This window comes from Mya arenaria, chromosome 7, assembly GCF_026914265.1.
Source record: "Mya arenaria isolate MELC-2E11 chromosome 7, ASM2691426v1".
Taxonomy (NCBI): domain Eukaryota; kingdom Metazoa; phylum Mollusca; class Bivalvia; order Myida; family Myidae; genus Mya; species Mya arenaria.
In genome coordinates, this window is record NC_069128.1 from 66,673,856 (window position 1) to 66,693,646 (window position 19,791).

The 19,791-nt window shown below is 37.0% G+C and overlaps 1 protein-coding gene and 1 non-coding gene across 2 annotated transcripts; one reads left to right on the plus strand and one right to left on the minus strand.

Annotated features, from left to right (window-relative positions):
• Positions 1-12,874: 12,874 nt before the first annotated feature.
• LOC128241365 (uncharacterized) lies at positions 12,875-18,350 on the plus strand. Its single transcript, XM_052958288.1, has 4 exons — positions 12,875-12,922; positions 16,778-16,876; positions 17,464-17,551; positions 18,130-18,350. The coding sequence occupies exons 1-4, from the start codon at positions 12,875-12,877 to the stop codon at positions 18,348-18,350; spliced, it is 456 nt and encodes a 151-aa protein (XP_052814248.1).
• Positions 14,674-14,746, minus strand: Trnak-cuu (transfer RNA lysine (anticodon CUU)). The gene has a single exon. It is a non-coding gene; the product is annotated as a tRNA-Lys (tRNA).
• Positions 18,351-19,791: the final 1,441 nt, after the last annotated feature.

Sequence of the window (19,791 nt, forward strand, 5' to 3'; positions counted from 1 at the left end):
GCTCCGAATGTTTATACAGTAGTTTGAAAGCCGGGTCAAGGTCAAACACCACTAAATAAATTTCCTTTATATACTATAGTCAATTGACCGATTTGCACGCAAGATAACACCGAATTATATTCCTCCAAAACCCGGCTTTTAAACGCTCGGGACACCAATGTAAGGCTTCAAATGAAATATGATGCATTGTGGGAAGAGGTCGATGATTCATCAGTTATTGGTGTGTCAGTATCGCCATATTATATGTTCAGTCTCTTAAGTCAACGACCAGTTTGGCCAAATTGCATGCAAGGTAACACTGGTTTCTAGTGCTTCACGATCCCCAACACCACAAATGGGGAAAAAGCTTAAAACATTAAACAGCTGACTAGTCAGTGGGAACTTGACACAAAAACTGTAGACCAATTAAACACTTCCATATTTATCTTACACAAAATAATGGTTACGGGACTGCGTCGCACCAAACCATTTATTTTGCAATAGTACATAATTACAGTCTTTAACCATCACTTGTTGATTGAAAATCCATTTTTACACAGGGCTTTGTTATATTTGCAGCATTTATTGGTTTAAGATAATGAATTATTAAACAGTCCATACTATGTGAGAGTGTCCTAGGTGTCGTTCAGAAATCAAATTAACGACGCGTGGTTAACTCCGAGAAGGCTCCATGCCTCTTCAGTAATAACAGACTATCTCGTGTTTTCTACCATGTGCTTTTCATCGTGATTTGTCCGGATATAAGATGATCAAGGTAATGTTACCCTTTTTAAATTATTTCTAAATATGACTGTTATTCATCGCAGACCATATAGCCACGTTGTTATATAAGACAGTCATAGAACTGGAAGCATGTTAACAGTGCCAAACCATTATTTTTAGATGACAAAATATTAGTGTACATTATTTTTACATAACTTGTGTTCATTATAGTGACACGCTGAACATCCTGGATCTACTTGATTTACATATCATAATAAATTCAGCATTTTTCACAATTAAAGCACTGCTGTGAAAGAAATACAATTAGATAAATATTTCCCATTCAGGCTGGGCACTGCTCGATGTCATGGACCCCGCTATTTTGTATTGAAATACATGTGTATATGTCCTTTTTAGATGCACTCTAACTCATTTGTAAATAAGCAGTACCACAAGTAATACAACTATCTTAATTTACCGAAAAGGATTAATAAATATCTAAAACTAAAGTTCTTACGAAGGATACCGTGTTAAATTTGAAAGAAAGGTGCAGAAAACGCAGTGTTTTTACCTTATGAGACAAAAGTTGATCACTGTAAATCTTTTAGGACTCACCAGTCATTTCATATGTGTGCGTTTTCAGATATTAAAACACGCTTTCAATCTTGTTATCAGTATTTAATATTTTCCATAAATACATTATTTAGTAAGTAGTTAGAGGTTTATCACTCAAAAGTTACGTTTGTTATACACGAGTATGAATTGATTTTGAATACGAGTGTCACTTTAAGAGAAGATACTTTATGAGGTATCACTTTTGCCGTTCGATAAGTGGTATGTCTAAATAAATCTGATTTGATATGTAGTAATTGAAAGCTATTCATGTTTTTGGTTTTATTACTAAAATGCGACATTTCATGTTGTGTAACATAGATGGCAGTATTGCTCAGTGGTGAAAATAGTAGGATATCTTTATATCAACGAAAGAAAAGGGAATACAATGCCTTTTTACCCCTTGTCTATTTAACTTAAACATTTCAAGTAATATTATAACAAAATTAATCAGCATATATCACGTCCACTAAACGCCAGCTCCACCAATGGTGCAAAGAAAATGGGCAATCGACACTTCCGTGATGCAGCTGTGCCCTGTGTGACACGCGTGAGAATGACCTATATTTTATTTTATTATTTAATAAAACGGGCATATTTCGAACATCGGAGAAGGTGGTACCGTGTAGAAACACTAGAGCAACAGCGCCAACACTTTTATAAATGTTTGCATTCTTCCTCTTTAAGAAGCGCTTATTAGTTTTGTTGTGTTCCGGCATAATATAAGTACTATACAAACAATTATATGCCCCAATTTCTCGAAACTTCTTAAGCTTAACAGGCTTAAGTCGCTTATTTCAATTAGCCAAAATACATACTGAAAATGGATTTTGATAAATGAAGAATGGTTTATTCTGATAATCATACAGATTATTCCTACATAGTTTCTAAAACATCTTGAAGAAGTTAATATAACACATTTTATAGAACAACAAAAAAGTGAGATAAGCTTAATCCTGTTATAAGTGACTTAAGAAGTTTCGAGAAATTGGGGCCAGAATTGTATAACAGTGTGTGTAAGCAACGAAGTTTACTTGAAATGCAATCAGATCTTAAAATATGCACACGTCAGATTCGGGAGAAAAGCTCCTGGTACAACAGTCCGCACAATATTGAAACGACACAGTAGCCTTCATGTAGTAAAAGTGTTCGAACACGGTACCATACAGGGGCGTAGCTGGGCCTATTTAGAAGTATAGGCTCACTTGGTAGGGGGGTTTGGCCCCCCCCCCCTTAGAGTTTTTTAAACTATAGATCCGATATGGTGCGATTTGGCGTATATCTGGAGCCTTTTTAGTCTTCAAAATAGTTTCAGTTTTGTCTTACGTATGATTTACAAAAACAGAACTGAAATACAAAGGTTGATACTAACTTGTCAAAAAAGCTTCAAAATAGAAAATATGTTTGTAATGCTGAATGGTTAAACAAGCGTGTCCAGTTGGTATATCGAGTGTCTTTAAATGAAATCCAAGTTCATGCATTTGACTGAAGCAAATGTGTTTATGATTTTATTTATGTCTATCGGAACATCGCGATGAATATGGAGGACGCCAAGTGAGGATAGCCTCCCGCCGGTCTTTGTAGAACAAAGGTATGTCTTGATGCGTCTCATGGAACTGAAGGAGCGCTCACATGAGGCGGGTGTGGCAGGCATGGTCAGCAGTATCTGCAGTATAGTGTATATGCAGGGATAAGCTGCCTCCGATGTCTTGTTGAGTGTCGCCAGCAGTGTCGAAGGCTTTGTATCTTTCAGCTGTCATTGCAGATTCCACCTTAGTTTAAACATATTTATTTTACAACGATTGTGAAACAAGTTATTACAACATTATATTAATCACTCTCGTTGGCACGATTTTACGCGAAAGTGTGGTCTTGTGTTGTGGGGGAAACCGGAGAACCCGGAGAAAACCCACTTGTCCAGCTTGGTGACCACAAACCAAACTCACATGCGCCCAAGCCGGGAATCGAACCCGGGTCGCCTAGGTGAGAAGCGAGTGCGCTAACCACTGCGCTAACCGGACAACCAGATTCCACTTTCTTACTTCCTCGCTGAACTCTTGCCGAGTCTTCGGCATGTCAGGTTCATATGCCTCGTAGATCCTGTCCACATTGGCCGGCTGGAGACCTTCAAATTTGGTCGGATTTAAACACTGAGTCTGGAAGTACTCTTCATTCTTTAGGATACAAGTATCCATTTCTTGAAGCAGGTGGTCAACAAAAACGTAGAAGAGGGAAACCGTCCAATACCGACCGGGGTCCTGTACATCATAGTTCACCCTGTTTCTCTCTATGGCTGCTTGTCTTGGCACTGCTGGGTCAATTTAGGTAAAACAAAAATAAAACATTCAATCGATATTAAAAGACAGCCGAATCGATTAAACTGTTCTAGGTAGAAGAATGCAAAATACCTAATAGAAGTTTACCTCGTATATCTGAATACGGATCTCGATGCATTTCGAACTGTTACAAAAACGTTTTTTATCATTTATTTGTGTTCCGTTGAATTGTAAATTATTGCGTTAAGACGATTTGCACCAGTGGATCAATGCATGTATTTATTGGCAACCACATAAAATCAACATGCAAATACAGGTGGTGGTGTTAGTAGTTTATACTCCGGGTCCCGGCGTGAGCACATTGAAGGGTCCAAGAGTGACAGTTCAACCACCGCACACCTATCCTGGGCAGGCTATCAGGCGGTTAACCAGTACTAGGTGCCTTCACATTTGCAGGGAACTGACAACTTCTGTACATGCCAAGGGCAGTGGTACAGTGCGAATGGTCGTAGAAAGGAGTTCATAACAAATCACAACATAAGTGACCTGGTCCGCCTGGGAATCTAACCCGGGTTATCCGATTCACAGTCCAACGCTCTACCGATTGAGCTAACCGGGCGGATTGCAAATACAGGTTATATGTTTACACATGTACATGGAACTCGTCAGCAAAAGTCACAGCTTCCTGATAAAGGGCAATCCATACAAGGGGGTCAACCCTCTCAGCTCGATATATCTGCATGACCATCTGCGTTTGCTCGATTGCCTCCAACAGATCCATGTCCACCTAGATGTATATGAGATATGTATATATTATGTTCATGCATAAATTCACTGTTTCATCGTGTATGAAAAATAAAAGAAAGCAGACAGATACTTTTTAACTGATGATTTACTTTTAATTATAAAATATCATACATAAGTCTCTAGATGCAACACGTTTTGTTCTGAGAATAATTTTCAAATTTTTGAAGTTATTATTTATGTTTTTGCTGTGTTTTTTCCCATTTTTGTTCAATTGGTAACTGAGGTCGCATGTAGTAATAAGCACAAACTATTACCGCTAAGTTCTGCTGTAAAACCTACTCGATTGCTCAAAATGTGCTCTGTTGTCACAAGAGTAACAATAAACTGGAACTACAGTAAAGCGTTGAGGTGATCGCTGGCTTTGACGTCACCATTTTCCTGAAGATCTTCGAGCGCATTGTCGACAACGCGGTAGGCATTCTTGAATGTACGAAGCGCATCTGCCCTGCTCATCCAACTTGTTTCACACAAGGTCTTAAACTTTTATCAGCTTTCCATCGCTTGCTTTGTAGCAACGTCTTCTGCCAGTTCATCTGCAAATGCTGTGAGGCGTTTTGCAGAGTAGTCACACTGTAGACATCGTGGTCCTGACGCATGGAAGTTTGGAGCTTTGGACAAATGACAGGTTTAGGCAAAGCGACTTACAATGGATGTAGTTAGCAAGTGGTAATCATTCACGGATGAGCGCCTGAACACCATAGTACTTGTCCGCCATGTTTCTTGCGCCATCATAGCACTAGCCCCGAATCTTCAAAATATCTAAGCCGGTGCCTTGCAGATATTCGAGTATGCCTTGTGCAAAATATACTCCCTTTATTGACTTGCAAGTGACAAACCCTAAAGACTGTTCACGAACGACATGCCTCTCCTCTACCTTGGAAACAAAACGAACGCAAACAGATTTTTTTTCCTTTCTGTCTCCCACACGTACCTCGATGGAAATTTGAAAACACTGCCTAACTCCCACATCTGTGATAAAAGTCTGAGTTTGAATTCATCATTCCACGATCCATCGGAATCCCAGGATCGGGGTAAGGGGGGAAACATGTTGAATGACTTTCAAAATATACTCCCGCTTCGCAACTTATACTTGTAAAGCCGAGTGAAACAGACGCTCATTGAAATTATACGCTTGCCGGTTGCTGTATAAATATTATCGAATCTATTTGTTAAACGGTTCGACTGTCTTCAAAAAAAGGCACTAAACTTTAAGAAAAAATAGACTTAGTTAACCTTGAGAGTTAACTTGAATATAAAGTAGGCATCGGCTGTCATCCCCCTTACCTTTCAGCTTTTATAGCAGATTTGGACGTTTTGTATTTTTCATTTTTGGAAACGAAGTTTAGGCCCGGGCCTACCGTGCCTATTGGAGCTACGCCGATGGCATACTCTCCGATTTTCGAAATATGTCTGTTTAATTTAATTATCAAATAAAATATAAATCATACTCACATGTAAAGAAGTAAAGACAAGGCACAGCTGCATCACGGAAGTGTTGACAGCTCATTTTCTTTGCACCACCGGTAAGTGGTGGAGCGTGCGTTTAGTGGCCATGTATATATATGTATAATTATATTTGTGCATCGTGAAAAAGAAATCTATAATTTCCGTTCCATTTTTTTCTCATTTATTTTCACATAGAGTACCAATAACACATTCATGTTCATCTTTATATAATATAACCTTCTATGCAATTTCTATCAGTATAGTTAAGCTCACACGCACACGCACACACGCACACACGCGCGCACACACGCACACACACGACAGTGATGTCCCCTACACTTAGATATTCATACAAGAAAACTACAATAGAGATTTAATATTTGTTAAATAATTAAAAACATACATACATTAAAAAATAAAAAAAGTAAAAAAAATCGTTATGGCTATTTGTGTCTTTTACTGATTTATGTAAGTTTCAGTATTTCCCACTTTTTATTGTGGGCTTCGTACTTATTGTTCTTTAAAGCAATTTGCTCTTCTATTTTAATTATTAATTTAAGATACATCATATATGCATTAAAGGATAGATATCTGTTATTACACTTGGTTGAGTTTATATAAAATTTCATTAAAACAATAAGGAAGTTGCAAATATTACTGTATTTGTTTTACATACTATTCCCAACAAAGCCTCACGTTTATTGATTACGATATTGTTGAGGCAATAAAATTATTTAATTTGTTCCACAACTGTTGTGTTTCATAGCACTCCCAATATAGATGTTCTATGGATTCGACACCTGAATGGCAAAATGAGCATAATGTACAATCGACAAGTTTGAACATGAATGTTGAGTGATAAACCTTTAACTACTTACTAATTAATGCATTTATGGAAAATATTAATTACAAATAACCGATGATTTAAACCGTGTATTAAATAGCTAAAAACGCAAAAAAATACTAAATAGTTGGTGAGTGAAAAAGATTTACTGTGATCTACTATCGTCTCATAAGGAAAAAATGCCGTGTTTTCTGCACCTTTCTTTCAAATTAAACTCGGTATTCTTCATAAGAACCATTAATCTCGGCATTTATTCATTAGTTTTGGTAAATTAAACAATTGAATTAAGTGTGGTGTATGGGAGTAAGAATGCATCTATTTTCATATGTGCTCACACACACTATTATTTCTTTTATAGATATTTCAGTACTGGCTGGCGCTAGCCTTACTAGCTGGAGTAACCATGGCAGCGTTTGAGCCACTCTGTAAGTAAAGCTAACTGATCATAACTTTCATTGACGTGTACCAACAAAGGCAGTCATTGACGTGTACCAACAAAGGCAGTCATTGACGGATGTATATATTTATATAAAAAAAAAACATGTCAGTATATTATTTTGTATTGGCTCATATAAAATCAATTCTGTACTTCGTATCTGGCCACAATTTCAAAATAACAAATCATATTATTTTTACAACAAATGCCCATTATTTTTAGCCGTTGATAAAAAATCAATAAACTATGTTTTGTTTTCATTTTAATTCACTAACCTGATTCTTCAATTAACATGGAAATAAAATCATAAAAGAAGTATCGTATATATTCGCAGCTTCATATATCTAGTAAATGAACATTTTAATGTATATGATTCATTTTCTGACTCACGAATTATTTTCACTGATTGCTTAATTTAGGGGCGTTTTTGTTAGTTATAAACTAAGTTTGGTTTCATAAACTGTGTATTTGTTATGACAGTTTTATATCAGATGAAAACAAGTTTTATAGTTTCTTTTACGAAAATCAAAAGTGGTTTTTAAAACTATCAAAACTGACTCCAGAGGCGGATTCGTCGGTCCGTGCCATCCGAAAACTGGCACACTTCATGGCGGGCAGTGATCCAACATGTGTGTTGAAATACCATCTAGTTAAAACAGGCAAACGACCATCTGTAGTATCATTGTTTTAAAGATATTCAAAAATAATGGCTGCATGCAGAAGCGTCATCGTGCTGTTAAAGCTGCACACAAAACAATGCATTAGTTACATTAAGCTAAACTTTCTAAACAGGTTTCCACCGCCGTAACCATTGAAACCAAAACTGAAACTTGTTTTTTATCAACAAAAACGCCCTAAATCTTGGTTAATTTCTAAACAATAATTTTACTTTAATTCACGGCAGTAAACGTTGAGAGCTGCACAAAATCAAAGCTTGTCATCTCTACGTTCCAAGCAGCCGACAATGGGCTTGTGTACATCAGGGGTCAGGGAGACGCTTGCAAACGTGTGACGTCATCAGGTCTTGCGTACTACGAATTCGATTTTGCAGATTGTAATATACAATGGGTAAAATATTCATATGTTCATGGAATTGTTTATGCCCGGCTGTTTTTCGAAATAAAAATGTTAAATTATTGTGACACACTTTAGGTTACACTTGATAAATGCACATTGGTTTATTTTAATGCATTATGATGTTTAAATCTTTTGACTTTAATGATTTAAAAAAAACCTAGAATATGATTTGTGTACAGATAAAGAAATATTATCGATATTTTTTGGCGCTTTTTTAACTGTGGAATTTGTGGCTACGTAGCTGTTAATTGAAACTCCAATTAGTAAGGCTACTATTTTTTAACTGTACACAAATCATATTCTTTTCTTCATTAAAATCAAATGAGTTAAATATGATTAAATTAATATTTAATTAAAATTTAAAAAAAAGGTTTTCATTCATCAAGTGTAACATTTATTGTGCCCCTGTAATATCGTGAGTAACCTTAAACATTAATCAAACTTCTAACCGTTTCATGACATCCAAATGAAGGTAGACAATATACGCACACGTATAACATAGCCCGTATATTTGAAGTAAATAATTGTCGAGTGATGCGCCTGTTCTTATTGGGCAAAGCCTTACCCTTTGGTCATAACTCAAACCATATCAAGATGTCTTAATAAAGCTAAATACCATGTTGCCAGAGAATAAACGCATACGGAGCCCGTATATTTCACTGTAACAACTCTCGAGTTATGCCCCTTTTAAGACTGAAAAAAACAACAGCAGACGAGAGTTGGCGTTCGCTCCGCGGCGCTCTTGTTGTTTCATGTGTAGGTAAAGTTGAGTGCATGATGTAAGTACAATGTTGCATACTTGTCTTGGTTTTGTATCTTACACATGACAAAGTATTATTTGCATGTTTTATATCATGTTTTCCCGCTTTCATTTTCAGGAGATGCTATTCCGCGTAGTAATACAGAAAAACAGTGGCTACCAGACAGGTGCAGACAAAGTAATTCCTATCTTCTGTGTGGCTGATACAAGTGACATTCTCGTATCTAACAGCAACGAAGCGTAGGAACTATTTTATTTATAAATAATTTTCTGAAAAAAGGTTTTCAACAGACAAACGCAAAAAAGTAGTTCCCATCGTCTGTGTGGCTGAGACCAGCGAGTGTCTCATTATTAATAGCAACGAGCCGTTATAAATATTGTTTGTATACATACGCTTTTCGTTACAACTTTTAACACATCTGTGTAAAAATAGTCGAGCTACTTATTTGCTTATTTAAAGAAAGGTATACGTGTTTTTAACTCATACTTGGTATATCCAATAAAGCGAACAAAAAATAAAATCGGAATCCTAAAACCAGACTAAATCAATGCAAATAAAGTAGTTCAAATAAAATAAGGTTATTACAGACTAAGACCAGTGAGGTACTTACCTTAAGAAATTGACTTAAGTTAGGAAATGTCTTAAGATTTTATGAAGGGGTGCGTTTCAATAAAGATTTTTAGCGTAAATTGAAATTATCTTAGTGTCGTAGTTGCATTATTTTGTTACATATTTGAGTGAATTTAACTTGAGTCAGCATTGAAAATGAAATTCCAAGTTGAATAAATAAAAATAATCGATGTACATGTATTGTTGATCTTTATACAGGTTTAAGAAAATTGAAGTTATGACTAAAATCCTATATTGAAACAGCCCCCTGGTCTTTATATATTTCAAACAAATTATGCGTGTTATGGCTTATTTGTGGTTCGGCTGAAATTATGCCTTTAATCAGCTGATACAAATTGCATGTTTATTACAGCAACAAGGCTGATGACAGCAGCATCAACATGACTGTTAAACCCTCAGCAAACATGAAATTCTACAAGGTGCGTATATAGACTTGTCAATGTATTACACACTTGTATTATTTATTTTCGGCAAACGCACGCCTAGGCAGCTGACATTAATTTATGTCTTAGTTGGTAGGTAAACGAAACACGAGTCTTCTCCTTAGCATCGAATGCCATGTTTATTATAGAACAGAACAGAACAGAACACAAAATTATTTCAAAACATAACATTAAATTTACATCAATAAAATAGCTTGTTATAACCAATGATCATTTAAATAATTTAAAACTTGTAAGGAGATTGTCTAAAAATTCATATGACAGAAACTATAAATAAGAGAGCATGTATAGGCAGATAAAAATCAGTAATTTATACCATGGACCTAGGTCCATATTTATACTGAGTCTTATGATTCAGGGAATCTTGAAGATATAATGTACGCATAACTCAATGGCGTAGTTCACAAAAAGGAGCAGGTACCCGTCTTTGTCGTGTTTCGTAACCCCTCTATTTTCTTCCTTATTCTATCAGGTCGTTTCGAACGAGGAGATCAGTGGGAAGGAGGTGAAGCTCACGGATGTCCTCATCATGACGCTGGAAATAGGAGCCGAGTTCTCAAGTAAGTAAACGGCCGTATGTTTAGGATTATATTATTAACTAGCGTACGACTACATGTCGTAATATCATCCTGACACTGGAGATAAGAGCCGAGTTCTCAAGTAAGTGAACTGTCGTACGTAAAGGCTCATCTCATCAACTAGCGTACGACTACATGTCGTAATATCATCCTGACACTGGAGATAAGAGCCGAGTTCTCAAGTAAGTGAACTGTCGTACGTAAAGGAGTATCTCATCAACTAGCGTACGACTACATGTCGTAATATTATCCTGACACTGGAGATAGGCGCCGCGTTCTCAAGTTAGGAAACAGTCGTACGTAAAGGAGTATCTCATCAACTAGCGTACGACTACATGTCGTAATATCATCCTGACACTGGAGATAGGCGCCGCGTTCTCAAGTTAGGAAACAGTCGTACGTAAAGGAGTATCTCATCAACTAGCGTACGACTACATGTCGTAATATCATCCTGACACTGGAGATGGGAGCCGAGTTCTCAAGTAAGTGAACTGTCGTACGTAAAGGCTCATCTCATCAACTAGCGTACGACTACATGTCGTAATATCATCCTGACACTGGAGATAAGAGCCGAGTTCTCAAGAAAGTGAACTGTCGTACGTAAAGGCTCATCTCATCAACTAGCGTACGACTACATGTCGTAATATCATCCTGACACTGGAGATAGGAGCCGAGTTCTCAAGTAAGTGAACTGTCGTACGTAAAGGCTCATCTCATCAACTAGCGTACGACTACATGTCGTAATATCATCCTGACACTTGAGATAGGAGCCGAGTTCTCAAGTTAGGAAACAGTCGTACGTAAAGGAGTATCTCATCAACTAGCGTACGACTACATGTCGTAATATCATCCTGACACTGGAGATAGGAGCCGAGTTCTCAAGTAAGTGAACTGTCGTACGTAAAGGCTCATCTCATCAACTAGCGTACGACTACATGTCGTAATATCATCCTGACACTGGAGATAGGAGCCGAGTTCTCAAGTAAGTGAACTGTCGTACGTAAAGGCTCATCTCATCAACTAGCGTACGACTACATGTCGTAATATCATCCTGACACTGGAGATAGGCGCCGCGTTCTCAAGTTAGGAAACAGTCGTACGTAAAGGAGTATCCCATTTACTAGCGTACGACTACATATCGTCATATCAAGCATTTCTGTTAATATGAATTATGTATTTCATAACTTCCATTGAACTTTAAATTTCCAAAACAAACAAACCTTGCCTTAACTAAAAAATAAAGTGTTTCATCTTAGTTTTCTTATATATTTGAAGTACTTTGAAATATTGATTCAAAAAATCGATCGTACGATATGTTTATTGGCGCCTGAGACTGCTGGTATATGATTTATATTAAAATAAGTAAAGGCTTTATATCAAAGATATTGGTTATGGAAATGTCAAAAGTCGAAAAATTGAATTGCTTATGACGGATGAACGGTTTAATAATGCAAAAACACTTCAACACTTGTGTTTTGTTTTCAGGTGATTTCGACGTCAAAGCAAGATACTGTGTAGCGTCAGGACTCGTCATCATCGACGAGTTGTAAGTATTGAAGTAAATCTCGTTTAGCCTGATTCACCAGCCCTGCACTTCTTCAATTGTCTGAAACAATTCCAAAAGAAATAAGCCATCAACACTCCTCAAATACGGTCTTGTTTTAAGAATATTTTGTTATTTTAATCACGGCACTTATTCCAAAGAGCGTCGGCTGTTATGGAATCATCGTTATCGCAATTGTACAAAATGATAAGTTTGAATATTCTTTCAGTTTCCACCGAGAGCTTTTTTATAAAGGCATTATGTCATTGGTAAGAAACCAATTAATAAAACTGGCTTTACTCAATGCACTAACACTTCTTTGCGTCCTACTGATGGACGGTTTACCTTAATGGGTGAGCTTTTCGCCTTAATAAAACGACGAGCAAGGTGTTTTGTTTTCAGGTGATTTCGACGTCAAAGCAAGATAATGTGTAGCGTCAGGACTCGTCATCATCGACGATCGTTTCAGTTGTCAAATGAAACCAACCTATTCCAAAACATATCCCGGTTCAAGCGAATCTACCTGTAGGGCGAGTGTCAAACGTACCAAATCAATATTAAAGAACATGTCCAATAATAACATTAACCTTGAACTTCATTCTTTCAGCTGTTCAACGGACACCGATCTATTCCCGAACTTTTCCCGGTTCAAGCGAGGCTACCTTATGAGCGAGTTCGGTGCTTTTCGCTCGACCAGTATGCAGAGCGGTCCGGTAGAGATGAACTTTACATGTGTGCTCCAAGTATGCAAGGACAGTTGCGATGAGGTAAAGTACTTTCAAAACTATAGGGTTTTAGCCAGGTTTTCAAAAGGACATAAAAGCAGTGTGTATATATCATAGATGATACATCGGAAGGCAACCGAAGTGTAAATGGCGTATACTGCGCCATGTTTCATTTAAAATGGTGAAGAAATAGTGACGTTATCTTTGTTTAAAGGCTTCATTCGAAGGAAAATGTTGCCTTCCGACGTAGCATTTATGACGTAGTTTATCACGTGGTATACACACACTGAAAAGGAACGGGTGCTAAGGGAGAAAATGGCATATTTGTCTGGCAGTGAAGAATTTGAACATAATGAATTTTACAAAAAAATAGTAGGAATTGTGTTTAATTGAAGTGATAATACTGTCAACTGCCAAAGGCACAAGGCTAGAGCCCCGAAAACACTGAGAGACGAGAGATGCAGACGTACATAGATATACCACCCATGCATCAAATAGAGGTTCGGGTTACGTCATGGAGCGGTCACTGAAAGCCGAGTTCACTTGGAGGTTTAAACTAGTTGATTGGCGCCCAATCTGACACTTTGGCGAACATATATCCCAATGCGCCTATGGATACCGGTCCGCCTGTGCAAGACACTATTAGCCGACATCGTGGTGAACACAAGAACGACACTTGACGACACTTGAAGAAATGTACTTTATTTATAACAGTTTGCAAAATATGATATCCCTGTCACAAAATCAAAACGCTGAAAAATGATAGTGTACATATACAAATCGTGCAGCTGATACGCCGTACACACAACGTGGGTAATATATACCTGGGTGGAAACCAACCTTCTCCATCAATTAAAGCCCGCATCGCCGGCACCAGGTAAGAGGCAGTCGCCAGGGGCGGATCCAGTCTTTGCGTTGCTCCCTCGGAACCAAAATTTATTGGTTGAATATGTTGGCAGGAGGGTTTGGGTGAACCCTAAGAAAATTTGAGTTTCTGGTCTGAAATGGTGCATTTTGGGCGAATTTTATTACTCTATTGCTCCTGTATTGAAATAAAAAGTAAGCTTGGACGACTTCAGGGGGTAGGGCACCGGCTGCGCCCCCCCCCCCGGGTCCAAAAGTGGACTCAAATCCTATTTCAAACTCTATCCGAAAATAACAGGAAGCGACGTGACTTTCCTCTAAACGTAACGACGAACATTCACGGGTGGGTCCCTTGAGGTTTCGAATTAGGTCTGCATGCATCTTTGTTTGGGCTGTGCTATGAAAAGAGAGGTTGAAACTGTGCAGGCTGCAACCTGAAACTCTCCATGAAGTCCTCTGTATTCAATGAGCCTTAAGGGAGAGGGCGCCGGGTGGGTCCACTGAGGTTTCGAATTATGTATGCATGCATCTTTGATTGGGTGCTATGTAAAGATAGGTTGAAACTGTGGGGGCTGCACCGCTCCTCCTATAGTACTGTGTATTCAATGGGTCTGAAATGGGGGCGGGGGTCCAATCATTGGAGGTTTACTAATTAGGTCTACTGCATGTATCTTTGATTGGACTGAGCCGCGTTAAGAGGTAGACACTTCACAGGCTTAAATCTCTGTATTCAAGTATATTAAATGAGTATTCGTCACTTAGAATGATGGTGGTAAACGGTACGAAAGTAATGATGAAAGTATAGTGTGTTCACGAGTTCTTCATAAATAAATTTAGTACGTACGCACGCAAGCTTGAGCACACATTTTCTGCTTAATACTATAACATGATACAATATAAAATAACATTTCAAAGTGGGTAAAAAGTATCGCCCAACGTGGGGCTCGAACCCACGACCCCGAGATTAAGAGTCTCGTGCTCTACCGACTGAGCTAGCCGGGCTATACACTACATATAATAAGGTCCCTTTAAAAAATAGTGCATTTTTATCATCTCTCAGGCTTCATTTTTTTATGTTTTTAAATGTTATGGGTTTAAGAATAGTTTTTATATTTCTTAATACACATAATATATTCATTAAACCAAGGAGATAAAAAAAGATGAAAGATAAACTAGACTTTACTGTTTCCCGCCAAAAAAAATAAAAGTATATGTGATATCTAGAATAAAAAATATTACTGTTCTTAATATTTTAATCTCATTTGATAATAAAGTGTATAGCACAGGTTAAAAGATGAGCAAAGTGTTTAAACTTTAATATCTTTAGTTTAAATGCCTCGCCTAGCCCGCACCGAATTTTGCGCCAAATATTTAGGCGCCAATCTGAAGTGTTTACATGTTAGCGCAATCTTCCGTTTAAAGATAAACATCTTAAGTTCAGATAGAGCTGTATTGTAACGACTTGTCGATAACATCTGGTCGTATTGGGGATTTAAATAATGGATCGTTTATTCATGTCTTGCAAATTTAAGTTTAAGAATGTAACTCTATGTTCTCCTCCATAAATAAATGTCTATTTTTTAAACAGATTTGATAAGTTTCAATAATTTAAAACATATATAATAATTCGAAAACCTAAATAGATATCTGTATTATTATGTCCATTATGTTTGTAATGCCTCATTATGTGGTATTGTATTTTTGTCTTATTCATGCACATTTTGTCATGTATTTGTGGCATGAGTAATGTTGAATAAACTTGGAAACTTGCAATAAAAGACTTATGGAATGAAGCAGTATAGTTTAATAGAATTAAATGCATACGATGATCAAATATAGAACTTCAACTAAGATTATAATTTCATACAAACTCGATACAATTGGTCGTTAGGACGTGATATTACTTCAATTATTATTATTATAAGCAAACCAGGCGCGTAGCTGACTGAACGAAAATACGCAGTTGCTCGTTAGAACGTGATATTACTCCAATTAAGTAAAGCAGGCGCGTAGCTGACTGAACGGAAATACGCAGTTGCTCGTTAGAACGTGATATTACTCCAATTAAGTAAACCAGGCGCGTAGCTGACTGAACGGAAATACGCAGTTGCTCGTTAGAACGTGATATTACTCCAATTAAGTAAACCAGGCGCGTAGCTGACTGAACGGAAATACGCAGTTGCTCGTTAGAACGTGATATTACTCCAATTAAGTAAACCAGGCGCGTAGCTGACTGAACGGAAATACGCAGTTGCTCGTTAGAACGTGATATTACTCCAATTAAAGAAACCAGGCGCGTAGCTGACTGAACGAAAATACGCAGTTGCGTAATGAATCTTTGCAGGTCGAAGTTTTTATCATGACTAGACCCCGAATTTGAAATGAAGCCGAGGGGAGGGGGGGGGACAGGGGGTGAAGGGGTTACTATGCTGTCCGTCAATCGATCTGAGTAATTCCAAATTGGCTCTAGCTACGCGCCTGTATGATTATAGATACATACAAACTTGACGCAATTGGCCGTTAAAGCATGATATTGCTTCAATTAAGCAAATACAACAGACATTCTTTAGATTTTCCATGTAATTAGTAATGTTCAAACTAATCACAGTCCGACACAATCTGCCGCTTTCTCCTGTGAAACCATTTTTGAGTAAAAAGATCTACGTAGAAACCAACCATCTTTAACCTATTTAGTGGTCTTCATTTTATTGTGTAAACTACCTACTAAATGGGCCAGCCACTGTTTACATAAAACGCTTCACCTGATTAAAACTGCTGATTGAATGAAATCATTGGAAAACTTGAGAATATATTGCCTTCGCATTTGACAAAGTAAATTGTTGACCATTAAAGACGCTTTTGATGAAACATTTGTTTGACGGGCATATTTCACGTAAATGTAAATTTAAGGACGTTACAGCACGCGTTTGTATACCTTTGTCACTTTCAAGTCCATTTCTTTGTGTTGATTAAATGCTTTTATCTTTGTATAACCACTCAGTCTTGTCAAATCATTTATGTTGAATTTTCCAGACGAACTGTCTAGGCGAGGGAGGGTGGGGAAAAAGGAAAAGGGCCGCAACTCGTGACACGGTGGTAGGGGAGATAACCGCTACTGGACACAATCTCAAGGTAAACAGAAAGCTAGACATCAATCTCTCGAAAATACTTTAGAAGAATAAGCTTAATTATCTGACTTCAACAAGCAAAGTACTACCGTACACTTGATCTTACCTATAAAGATAAAGTGTGTTGAGTTAATCATTAAGGTAATTCCTTTAAAAATCTAAGCAATTGTTAGAGAAATTGGGTCCAGTTCATTTCCAAGCGGTTTAAAACTTAAGTCGATTTTTGTTGGCTCGAACTCGCTTTTCCCGAACGTCCGGTTCTCTTAATTTCTGTACTAAAGACCAAAATTGTACTACCTATTTTTATATAAATTATTACCGTAACTATAGCTTGATTTCGCCCATTGAGAGAATGAGAAAATCGAACGAAGCGTATTCGAGCCAAGCGCATTCGAGCCAAGCGGATTCGAGCAAAGGGAAATTAACTGTTATCAGGAATAAATTCAATCTTTGCATACATTCTTGTAAATTGTGATACTTACACATTGCAGCAGACGGCAGCAGTTTCTTGTAGGTTTTCAAACATAATACATTACTTTTACAAAAGCCTACTTTGTTATTTAAAGATACTAATTTAGTTGAATATAACAGGAACACCAGGTCAAGAAGCGACAGGCGGAAGTGCTGGACATTGACGTTGGCGGGAGGGTGAAAATTGTCGAGAAATATTCCGATATACGTAAGTGATACTGCGTGTTTCAATTGCTATAAGGTATAACGACATTTTAACATTCAGAACTAATGTTTTTACCCTTAAAGCATGAAAAAGGCAAGAAAATTATCCAAATAATAAAAGTACACGAATACATTCGATAAATATTAAAGGGTATATTAAATATTTGTTGTTAAAAATCGTGAATTTTCACTTAGTTGTAAATGTTCACCGAGTAACTCTGTGATAAATATAATGTGTATCATTGACTTTTAATAGACTTCGCATTATCTTCCCTGAAAGATAACATTTGTCAATTTGTATAACAAGGATTAATTTCATTCTGAAAATGCTCGGAAACCGGTCGTGCGAACGAATAAAATCAAAGATTAGCTGGGCAAAGAATAAAAAAAAATGTGGATTTCCTAAAATGCTCAAATACATTGCAAAACTTATCCAGTGATGAATTGAGAAATCAGTCTTCAATTTTCTGATATACTCCATTTTATTTCCGAGGTCTTATATGTTGGATAACGCCTAAGGTGTTCCGATTGTCGTAACCCTGTGGTAGTATGTACCACTTAACGAGGATGTTTATGTTTCAGGCGTTGTTACAGAGGAGACTGTCTGCCTACATGAAGGGATACTTATCGCCATCATCCTCCTGTTATCCATTGGGGTGTTAAGTTTTGCCTCAACTACCTTCGTGTTTTACCGGAAGTTTATGAATTCGCAGGCGCAGAACTTTCAAAATGGCGGCCATATCAACCAGGCACCAGAGAAAAAATTTAGTCAAAACAGAAATGCATATATTTACAATCAGTAGGACACACGAAGGATGTGCATATTCTATTAATGATTTAATATTCTTTACTTATTCTTTTTGATCAGTTTGAATGTATTTTAATTATAATTGAGACATGCATGTGTTAACACCAACATGAATTCAGTCTTTGAAATGCAAATATACTGTGTTAATTTAACATGGAGGAATTGTTAATACTTCTGTAATAAAAGTATTATGTAGTTACCAAGTATTGTTGCGGTTGTTATGTAAAATGACACCGTTTTTATTTTTATTTTGCAATAAACTGCCATTTAAAGGCCGTTTGCCATGGAAGAAAATAGCATCCCTTTTCCCCAAAAGATGATACAGACAGTCATCCCACTAGATTGGACATCAACTCCATAATAGGAATAAAAACGAAAGAAATACTTTTAAAAAACGTCTTCATAAGACCGGCTCTCAAAAAGTATATTGTGTATGTTGCAAGAGTCAGGACAACATTCATGGCTTTTATTATTTCTTTGGTCTGCTTTGCTTTTTCGTTATGTGCCGTCTTTGAGCGCTGATTACAAACAATCACTATAAATGAAAAACACAATATTCAGCTTACATACGTTATGATCCAAACACATCGGAAAGCATAACACCTTTGAACAACTAATAGACATAGAACACACTTGTAGTCAAACCCTTTTCTTTCAATAAATTCATAGCATGTGTAGCATTTAAAATGTAGTTATATATTCACTAGACGTACCGGATATTAAATGTTATTTCTCCGAAAATTTATAGTTTATCTTTGAGCGTTTTAAGGAATAATATCTTAAGTTCACAATATAAATTGAATTTAACGCATTTATTTTGCAACGGTTGTGAAACAAGTTATTACAATATTATATTAATCACTCAGCTTTGTGACCTCAAACCAAGTACATATGCACCCAGGCCGAGAATCCAGCTCGTGACGCATTGGTGGAAATTGACGCGCTTTATCCACTGCGCTAACCGGATATTAAAGTGTTCCCTGCGACAATTGTTTATCTTATAGCGCTTTAAGGAATAATATCTTACTTTCACTATCGATTATGTTGGCTTTGCAGGTGAAGTAGCATGTATCACATCATTTCATTTCATATCCATACATATATGTGGACTCTTGAAACGGTCAACATCGATACAGGCCTTTAAGGGTACTCAACCGTAAATCGTTTTCACCCGAACAGACGACAACCAAGAACTACAATGTGCTTAAATTATTATCCTATACGTGCTTAAATTATTATCCTATACGTGCTTAAATTATTATCCTATAGGTGCTTAAATTATTACCCTATACGTGCTTAAATTATTATATTGTAGTTTTAAATAAAATACAGTGATATAACTATTATATCGTGTGTTTTTTTCATTTATAGGTATACGGAATGTGTATAGTTGTTTTCCGGTCACGTATATTTACTTGCAACCACGCACACCATAC

Bases quoted from the DNA above. Each gene is read 5' to 3' on its own strand.
- LOC128241365 (XM_052958288.1), top strand. From the start codon at position 12,875: ATGAACTTTACATGTGTGCTCCAAGTATGCAAGGACAGTTGCGATGAG. The intron at 12,923-16,777 runs GTAAAGTACTTT...TGAATTTTCCAG, and splicing joins GCAAGGACAGTTGCGATGAG to ACGAACTGTCTAGGCGAGGG. The intron at 17,552-18,129 runs GTAAGTGATACT...TTTATGTTTCAG, and splicing joins CGAGAAATATTCCGATATAC to GCGTTGTTACAGAGGAGACT.